The sequence below is a fragment of the Sesamum indicum genome, linkage group LG7, assembly GCF_000512975.1.
Source record: "Sesamum indicum cultivar Zhongzhi No. 13 linkage group LG7, S_indicum_v1.0, whole genome shotgun sequence".
Classification (NCBI taxonomy): domain Eukaryota; kingdom Viridiplantae; phylum Streptophyta; class Magnoliopsida; order Lamiales; family Pedaliaceae; genus Sesamum; species Sesamum indicum.
Window position 1 is genome coordinate 1,845,445 of NC_026151.1, and position 10,592 is coordinate 1,856,036.

Genomic DNA, 10,592 nt, shown 5'->3' on the forward strand with positions numbered 1-10,592 from the left:
TTTTTTTAATTGTCAAAAATTATGAATTTTTAAATAATATATATACACATATATGGTAATATGAGCATTTTTACTTTATTACATTATCGTATTCTCATATTTGCAATACGCTTGGTCACTACAATTATAAAAGAAAACACTAAAACAAGGAAAGGACAACGATGAATGCCTGAATTTTTACACCTCTAAAGTATGTCATCCTCATCAATTACCTCCCTAAACTAACTAAACCTTCACTTACCCCCGTCTCTTTGTTATAATTCGTTAGATTAAATAAAAATGGACAAAAATATCCTTAGACTATTGATAATAGGGTTAAATACAGTTATCATTCCTGAAGTATTCACCCTACATCAATTATCCCCTTAAGTATTAAAACCTTCAAAAAAAAAATTTTGACCTATCCCCTTAAGTATTAAAACCTTCAAAAACAAAATTTTGACCTTTGCTTTTTAAGTTTGAAAAGTCCATTTTACCCTTAAAAATATATATTTGTGAAAAAAAAAAATAAAGAGATTTTTGAAATGCCGCCATTTGCTTAATTTTAGTTTCACTTGTTAATCGAGCTCCTTTTATTTTGTATTCTTAAATACATGTGGCTCATTTTATTTTAGTTTTACTTGTGTGTCAAATCAGTTAAAAATAAATTTATACATGCATAAACTTATCATATTTATATAATTATCATATATATAAATATATATTAATTTTATATTTTTATTAGTTCATCAGCCCTTTTGATTTTATTAATTGTATATTTATTTAAGTAAATATATAAATATATATGCATGTAGAAATTTATTTTTAATTTGATTCTAGAAGCAAGTGAAACTAAAATAAAATGAGTTCCAAATATTTTAGGATTACGAAAATTAATCGTATATGCATGTATAAATTTATTCATTAAGATTTTTTCTACATGCATATATGATTAATATTTGTAATTCTAAAATACTTTGAGCTCATTTATTTTAGTTTTACTTCTAAAATTATATTAAAAATTAATTTATACATGCACATATATTTATATATTTACCTAAATAAATATACAATTAATAAAATCAAAAGGGTTGATGAACTAATAAAAAAATATGAAATTAATATATTTCTATAAATGTGGTAATTTTATGCACGTACCAATTTAGTTTAACTTGGTTTAACAAATAAGTAAAATTAAAACAAAATAAGCCACACGTACTTTAGGATTACAAAATAAAAAAAAGCTCGATAAACAAGTGAAATTAAAATTAAACAAATGATGATTTTGGCATGTTAAACATCTCTTTATTATTATTTTTTTTCATAAAGCAATTTTTATAAGAGTAAAGCAGACTTTTCAAATTTAAAAAGCAAAGATCATAGGAATTTTGAAGGCTTTAATACTTTAAGAATAATTGATGTAGAGTGAATATTTTAAAGATGATACTGTATTTAATCCTATTTTTATTAAGGATAATAAAAATAAATGGTTGAAGTTTTCTCGAACTGACTTTGTAGTTTTCTTGACATTATTATTATTATGTAATGACAAGTTGTCCAAATCACAGAATCATTGGGACACATACATAATAGCAGATGACTTCAGATTCATGTCTGAGAATGGGCTGACGGCTGTTAGAATTCCGGTTGGGTGGTGGATTATGCACAACCCTGATCCACCTAAACCATTTGTTGGGGGCTCTTTGCAGGCACTAGACAATGCCTTCACGTGGGCAGAGTAAGTATATATATATCTTCACTCCCAAAATTCTACTCTACAATAGGTGGTATTTAGATGAGGTGATCGTTTAATTTAAATTTCATATTTTTTTATAAATTTTTATTTCAAAATTTTAATTTTGTCGGTTGGGGTATTAACTAAGTTTGAAGAAATTTTAGTTCGGATTCAATTCAGTTGAACTTAAATCAATTATATGACAAGTATTATATATTTGTCTTGTGATTGGTATACAATTCAAATAAAGTGACCAATTACATAACAAACGTGATATACTTGCTCTGTAATTGATTTGATTCGGTTAAGCTTGATGCCAACAAAAATTTTCCGTAAGTCTGCTTCTTAACTAGCTTTTGATGGTAAAAACCCCGTGAAATTAACTCACATGGAAGGGTTTGACGTTAACGGCCAACGAAATTTCAAACTGTCCACGTAAATTTCACATGGTCTGTTTCGGTTAAAATATAACGGCTTTTAGAAAGAAAGATCAAATGCCCGGCAAATTTTAAAGTTTGGAATTAGAATAAAGTATGGAATAACAAACTCATATTCGGTATCTTCTTGGACCAAAAATATAGTTCTGCCTATAATAATTGCGAGTAAAATTCATTTTACTTCTCGACATTTTTTATTTTCAATTTGAAAATAGGTACCTTGCACGTAATTTTGTAAAATATAAGTGTTTTGTGGAGATAAAGAGAGAAAAACAAAGATAAATAAGTGTGTATTAGAAATAATATGTATGTCTGGATTTATTTTTGGAGATAATTTAAAATAAGTATTATATGTTTAATGTTGTGTTTTGGGAGTAAAAAATTACTGTTCATTGTCAAATCATGATTTTTTATATATATTTTTGTATATGTATGTATATATATATGTATGTATTTATGCTAAAACAGTTAAAAACACCTAAATAATGTATTTTTGAATGATGACAAACATTGAGTATATTTTGACTTGTCTCGAAAATAATTTGAAAATGAAAACAAACATAGTGTTTGGCTTTCGGAAATTTTTACTTGAAAAAAAATTATTCTCTATTTTACATAAATATATTTATATATACATTGATTGTAAGGGGTTTTATAGACAATTTTTCATGCATTTTAGCTGACATATTCATTTTTTCTTTCTGTTCTATTTCAGAAGCTTTTCTGCTTAAAAGTTTTTGCTCTATTTTATATTTAATTTTTTTTCTTGAACTTATTTATTCAAGTACTTTTTTTTATTAATTTGAAGAGTGCAAGAACTTCATGGCAGTCGCAAAATTATATTTACATTATTTATCAAATTATTATTTAAATAATTGTCCAATAATAAATACTTTCAATTAAAAACAGTTATATTTCGGAAAGAGGGACGAAATTTCAGTTCAGGCAAAATTATATTTTTAGTCCTGTAACTTACTTTATTTACATATTTAATCCTTTTTTTAAATTTTTTGAAGAATTTAATTTTGAACATTTCAGATTTGGTCCTTTTTGATAAATTTAGTCCTATATCGACAATTTAGTCTCCTTTCACGTTGTAATAGATCTCATTTTTAGTCTTGTAACTATGAGTCTTTACGATCAAAATTGTCAATATAGGATTAAATTTATCAAAAAATAACCAAATATGAGATGTTCAGAACTAAAATTCATCAGAAAAGGACTAAATGTGTAAATAAAGTAAGTTAGAAGATTATAAATACTAATAATTTAATATTACAGGACAAAAAATATAATTTTACCTGTAATTCAAAATCAAAGTAAGGGACCAAAATAATTTTTCTATATAAAAAAAAAAGTTGTATAAAGATAAAATGAGAAAACCAGGCATCGAAGTGACTAATTTGAAGTCAATTGAACAGGGTGGACTATTTTAAAATTGAACACAAATATCGAAAATTAAAATCAATTTACACAACACTAGAAAAAAATTAACTATTGACTATAATTTTAATAGCTATGAACTAAAATTCAAAGTAAATATTTTTTATTGACCAAATAAATCAATGCAAAAACATAAATTTTCTACCAAAAAAAATTTATTTGCCATAGATAAAAGCCATGGTAAAAATATTTACCATGGCAGCTGCCACCACAGATACCATGGTATTAATATTTTATGGGAAAAATATTATTTTAGTCCGCTAAGTATGCCTAATTTTAATTTTAGTTCGATAACTATGTCCATTTTTGTTTAGGTCCAGTAACTTACGAAATTGCTTATTTTTAGTCCTCTGGCAGATTTTCAAACAATTTTACCCCTATGAGTGCATATGGATTGAAACTGCCTTTCAAAAGTTATACAGGGGTAAAATTATCCGAAAATCTGTCAGAGGACTAAAAGTAAGCAATTTCGTAAGTTACTGGATTTAAACAAACATGGACATAGTTATCGGACTAAAATTAAAATTAGGCATACTTAGCGGACTAAAATAATACTTTTCTCATATTTTATTGAAGCTCATAATTTAGTCTTGTATATTAAAATTTGTCATTGTCTTACATTTAATACAAATACTAATATGTTATTTTTATTTTAATTAATAATAAATTTAAATAAAAAGGAATAAATTTAATTTGTGAATGCACGTAACTGTATAGAATTAATTTTTTAAAGATACGTGATTGAATAATTAATTCAACACGTGATTTGGGAAGTTAAATATGTTGTATTAATAATAGAGCATTTTTGGTATTATAATAATTTGGTCTAGTGGTATCAAAACTATCACTTTGAGTCTATAAACCATCTTTCCTCTATAATAGTACTGGCCATTGTTGCACGCCATATCTACATACATATTATAAATAATTTTTAATATTTTAAAATATATTATAAATAAAAATATAATATATAAACTAATTCATCACATTTTTTAATAAAAAAAAACAATGAACAAATATATAAAAGAAAATCAACTTATGCATAATAAAAGAGTTGGTTCTAACTGAGGGTGTTATTGTCATATTTAAATTTAGTGCGACTGTGTCATCAACCATCGTTTGTAAGTGTGGGTAATTTTTTCTTGCTTTTATTTTGAAAAGAATTCTTTTTTTTTTTTTAATAATAGTATAGATAAATATAAAAAAAAAAACAGCATATCTCACTCACAACTGACGATTTGTTACACCGCAACACCAAATTTTAAAACACCAATTATATTTTTAAATATTTGTAGCAATATAATTACTCATAAATATTTCAAATGATTCACATCATTTTTTTACCAGCCAATATACGATCATATTATCCACCAAATAATTACTTTATCCACTTTGAATCATATATTAATTTTTGTTTTTTTAAATCTATTTCATATCTATCTGATCGATTGGCTACGGGTGAGAGCGTTGGCTACGGGTGAGAGTGACAGAGAGGGCGACGACAGTGGGACAGAGGAGAGAGAGAGAGTATATATATATATATATCATAAATTTATCATAAATATGCTGCATGTATATATATAGGAAAAAATAAAAGCAACCCCTTATGATATCGCAAATGAGCAAATTACGCCCTTATGAAAAAATAAATAGCAATTTACTTACCTGTATTTTTTAAAATACAACAATTTACCCCCCTATGATTTTTAAAATGAAGCAATTTTTACCTACCTTTATAAGAAGATAAATTGTTTCATTTTAAAAAGTATAGGGGGTAAATTTTGCTATATTTTTTTCACAGGAGGGTAGTATACTCATTTTCAATATCGCATGAGGTAAATTGCTATTCACCCTATATGAAAATTAAGATAAAAATTTGTGTGATTAATATTTGATATATGGAAGTGGGGTATATGATACATATGCAGGGAGTACAAGATGAAGGTGATAGTTGATCTTCATGCACCTCCAGCATCACAAAATGGTTTTGAACACAGTGGAAGCAGAGATGGATTTCAGGAATGGGGAGCATCCCACATAACACAAACTGTTGCAGTCATAGAATTCCTTGCTCAAAGGTTCTCCCTTTTATTATTATCACATCAATTATTTTTGGATTAATTACACTTGGATACCCCATCTAAAAATACAAAATTATAATTTTCTCCAAAAAAAACTTCTAAAATTACACTTACACCCACTCAAAAAATTCACTGTTTATACCTAATCCTATTTCGTTAGAGTTTCAACGAAAAATGCCGACGTTAGTAAAAGTATTTATATAAGTTTTTAATTTTATCCCTGATTTAATATTTTCATTAATAGTTTTGTACTTAAAAGAAAAAAAATGTGATGATATTAACCCCACTCTATCTATCTATAGATATATTATATTTATCGCGTTATAAGTACAAAAATATTACATCGAAAACTAAATGACGGACAAAATTGAAAATTTATGTAATCTTTTTCTGCTAACACCAAATTTTTTCGTCCAAATCCTAACGGAAGGGGGTAAAGTGTAAATGAAGAAATTTTGGAATAGATGTAAGTGTAATTTTATAATTGTTAGGAAAAATTGTAATTTTATATTTTTAGAGAAGTTTAAGTGTAATTAACCAACTACTTTACTTTTTATCTAGATTTCTTCAAATTATTGATAATTTTTAAATATTTTATACATATATCGAATATGCCGTGTACTACTGTTAGTACAGCCGCTAGTAAAAGTAAAACGAAACCAACCATTGACTTTAAATCTGAATGTCAGGTATGCTAATAGGCCAAGCCTAGGCGGCATCCAACTCATGAACGAGCCTTTCGCACCAGCGGTCACGTTCGATGACTTGAGCAACTACTACAGAGCAGGTTACGATGCAGTAAGGAAGTACAGTTCCAGTGCTTATGTGATACTATCGAGCAGACTGGGGGCCGGCGACGATAGAGAGTTCCTTCCCCTTGCGCACGCCCTCTCTCATTCTGTCGTCATCGACGTGCACTACTACAATATGTTCTCCGATTACTTCTCGACTTTTAGTCCGAAGGATAACATCGACTTCATTTATGACAAGCGGGCGAAGGCGTTGCAGCAAGTGACTCCGGCAGACGGTCCTCTGAGTTTAGTTGGTAAGTCCGAGTTGGTTAAGGTTGCGTTTGGACTGACAAATTTGAAAGTATGAATTTCAAATTTCTAAAAAAGGAAATTTTTTGGATTTGTTTGACTAATTTTAAATCTAAAAGATTTTCAATCATTTTATTCTAATTTTAAACTATATCTGAATTCAAATTCTTTCCATTATGTGGAGATATTAAAATTCACCAATTCAAATTTAGCCTTAAAGCGTTCACAAAATGAATTTGAAATCTATTAGTTTCAAATCTTTAGTCAAGTCCAAATCTATGGTCCGACATAGCCTAATTAGTATTGGGGAAAAATATTATTTTAGTTCGTTAAGTATGCCTAATTTTAATTTTAGTCTGATAACTATGTCCATTTTTGTTTAGGTCTAGTAACTTACGAAATTGCTTACTTTTAGTCCTCTGGCAAATTTTCGGACAATTTTACCTCTATGAGTGCATATGGACTAAAACTGCCTTTCAAAAGTTGCATAGGGGTAAAATTGTCTGAAAATCTGCTAAAGACTAAAAGTAAGTAATTTCATAAGTTACTGGATCTAAACAAAAATAAACATAATTATCGACTAAAATTAAAATTAGGCATACTTAGCGGACTAAAATAATACTTTTCCCTTAGTATTGTGTAGAGTTTATAAGACCTTATATGGTATTTAAAAATAAATTCTTGAACTATTCAGATAAAATTACACAAAGATGGAGTTTATGAGACGTTAGAATAAGGATTACATGTATTTTTTGTTCCATAACTTAGATCAATTGATGTTTTTGCCCAATTTTTTAGGGTATAATTTTGATCCTGCCTGTTTTTTATTTTCGCGACTTTTCAGTCATTTTGTTCGTCGGGGATCACTCTACCTGCGAGAAGGTTGAGCGCTGGCGGAAAAAGGACATATATTTATATGTGCATGTCTTAGATATTGAAATAACAAAAATTTTAGAATATATGTCTTACTTATATAAACATTAAAACGTATATATTGTTCTCTTAATATATAAAAATATTAAATTTATGTATATATAAGTACAAACAAATTATGCAGACTAAGTCGGGACCCGATTAATGCTTCAAAACTCTCTCCAAAGTCTATTTTAATTTATAAAAATATATTTTATACATGCACATTTAAAGATTATAGAAATTATTTTAGTATGATCAGTTATTTAATTTATTTTTCTTCTCTTTTATATAATTAAATAAATATAATAAAAACTTAAAGCACAAGCATTGAGTGTGCTTGATAGTTAATACTATTTATTAAAGCTCATTAACTCCTTAAGAGCAACTAACTTTGGTTATCATAATACTAATTCACTAGAATATTAATACCCTCTATATATTTATTTATGAAAAAAATGCAAGCAACCCCCTTGTGATATCGCAAATGAGCAAATTACCCCATTGTGAAAAAATAAATAGTGATTTACCTCCCTATATTTTTTAAAATACAACAATTTACCCCCCTATGACTTTTAAAATGAAGCAATCTACCTCCCTATATAAGGACGTAAATTGCTATATTTTTTTCATAGGGGGGTAATGTGCTCATTTTTAATATCACGGGGGGATAAATTGCTATTCACCCATTTATTTATTTAATAAGATGATTATTTTTTTAATCAATTTATTCCACCAATTATATTCTATTAGTGCATATTTAGAATTATTATATTTTTATCGGTTTTGATCGGTTATTTTTTATTTAATTAAATAAATATAATTTAAATCACGTCATACGCATCTTCTCCGTGTAATATTTCCAGGAGAATGGACGGGTGAGTGGGCAGCTCAAAACGCAACGAAGGAAGACTATCAAAGGTTTGGGCAGGCTCAGATGGAGGTTTACGGGAAGGCCACGTTTGGATGGGCTTACTGGTCTTACAAATGCCAGAAGGATCACTGGAGTCTCAAGTGGATGATTGAGAACAACTACATTAAATTGCAATGAATGAGGCTATTATGCATCAGCTTTGTCCAAACAGTGAATCCTATTAATTATGAAATGCTTTCATTATAAGATCAAATTTCACTATTAGTCCTTCATTTTTTTCCTTTTATCGCACTTCAATCCCTTATTTTTCAAATGCACCTTAAAATCCTTGCTAATTACAATGTGTTAATGAGTACCCCATTTTGAAAAATTGTCAAACTCCTATATTAGTTTCCCATAAAATGCCATACATCACATATTATAGTTTTATTTGCATGTAAAAGGAATTCAAAAAACTACAATGCCATGAATATATAAAAGAATACCAACGCGATTCTCCACAAAATGAAATATAAAACAAATGTAAAAAGAAAAAAATAGTTTCAGATGATATTATTGATGCGAGCAAAAGTCGCTCGTTAGATGGATCTTGATTAAATAATGCATTCATATTATGAGTGTCGCAATTCATCGACGACGGACGTGTAATGTCCGTTGGGATTTTGGTGGAAACCCATAGAATAGAACTGTAACATCTGGTAATGAAATTGCAGAAAAATAGCTTCAAACTTTTAACAGAATGGGGGTGGGAAAGAACAGAGGAAACGAGATGAAGAGAAATCAGATTTTTTCATTAATCAAATAATGGCTCTTCCTTACAACCCATTCATCTTTAAACACAAGGATTACAAATTCAGACAAAAATGTAAGGATTAAAGCCTGTCAATCTATTAAAACTACTGCAGCTTGCTGTAACTTCGTCCTTCCTCAAACTGTGATTGGTCCTTTGCCTCGCATGTCTGAAACCTTCAAAATGGAGACGACAACAGCTGTGGCAACGGCTCATTCATTGCCAGTCGTACACGTGTCGCTTGCCTGGCTAAATCCGAAATGAGAAATCCCCCCAAAATCCCCAATCTTGCCTGCCTCTGAATTGAGCCCTAATTGCTTCAAAACGGCGCTGCCTTGGGCCTTTGATTTAAAATCGCCCCCAATCTTCTTCGCGCCCTCGATCTGACGACTCTTATTAAGCCCTCTCATCGAACGGATGCCTTTTAATGTCGCGTTTGTACCCTGAAACACGACATCCCTTCCTCCTTTTTTTGCTCCTTATCCCGAAGGATCAAAACTGGGAAACCTTGCAGCAACAACATAGTAATCTTCCCACGTTGCTTGCTCCGGGGTGGAATGAGCCCACTGAATCAAAACCTGAGGAACACCAACATTGTTCCTAGGAACCAACCTTCGACCAAGGATAGCAATATGATAGACTTGGATCCTATCTTTTTCTTCAACAATGAGACATGGAAAATTGGATGGATTTTAGAGCCTGCTGGTAATTCAAGTTTATAAGCAACTTTTCTAATCCTTTCAATCACTCTGTAGGGGCCAACATATTTGCAGACAGCTTCGATTGCTTCCTTAAAGCCACAGAGGCCTGTTTGTATGGTTGAAGTTTCAGAAATACTTCATCCCCCACTTGAAATTCCCTCTCTGTTCTTTTCTGGTCCGCATACAACTTCATTCTCTGTTGGGCATGCTGAAGATTCTCTTTTAACAACTGTAGAACCTTGGTTCTTTTTTGCATCAACTCAGCAGCATTTGAATGACTCTGCAAATAGGGTCCTATATGGAGCTGTTGAGGTGGATGCCCATAGAGGGCTTGAAAAGGGGTTGCCTTGAGCCCAGAGTGGAAGTTAGTATTGAACCAGAGCTCAGCTAGAGTGAGCCATTGAGCCCATTTCTTAGGTTTCTGCATACACATACACCTTAAGTAATTTTCAACGCATTGATTTATCCTTTTTGTCTGGCCATCAGTCTGTGGGTGATATGATGAAGACATATCCAAGGAGACCCCCGAGAGAGTGAACAATTCCTTCCAGAACCGGCTTGTGAATACTTTATCCCTGTCTGAAATTATGCTAACAAGTA

General features: G+C 29.8%; 1 protein-coding gene across 2 annotated transcripts in view; it reads left to right on the forward strand.

Annotated features, from left to right (window-relative positions):
• The window catches only part of LOC105165997 (glucan 1,3-beta-glucosidase A-like), a 14,836-nt gene extending 6,063 nt beyond the window's left edge, over window positions 1-8,773 (forward strand). The window contains exons 5-9 of one of the 2 annotated variants that reach the window (XM_011085167.2): window positions 1,548-1,717; window positions 5,523-5,672; window positions 6,365-6,720; window positions 7,560-7,597; window positions 8,494-8,773. In XM_011085167.2, coding sequence (XP_011083469.1) covers window positions 1,548-1,717; window positions 5,523-5,672; window positions 6,365-6,720; window positions 7,560-7,597; window positions 8,494-8,649 — 870 coding nt within the window. In that variant the 3' untranslated portion in view covers window positions 8,650-8,773. The remainder of the gene's footprint in view (window positions 1-1,547; window positions 1,718-5,522; window positions 5,673-6,364; window positions 6,721-7,559; window positions 7,598-8,493) is intronic. The other variant, XM_020695323.1, reaches the window with a different exon arrangement.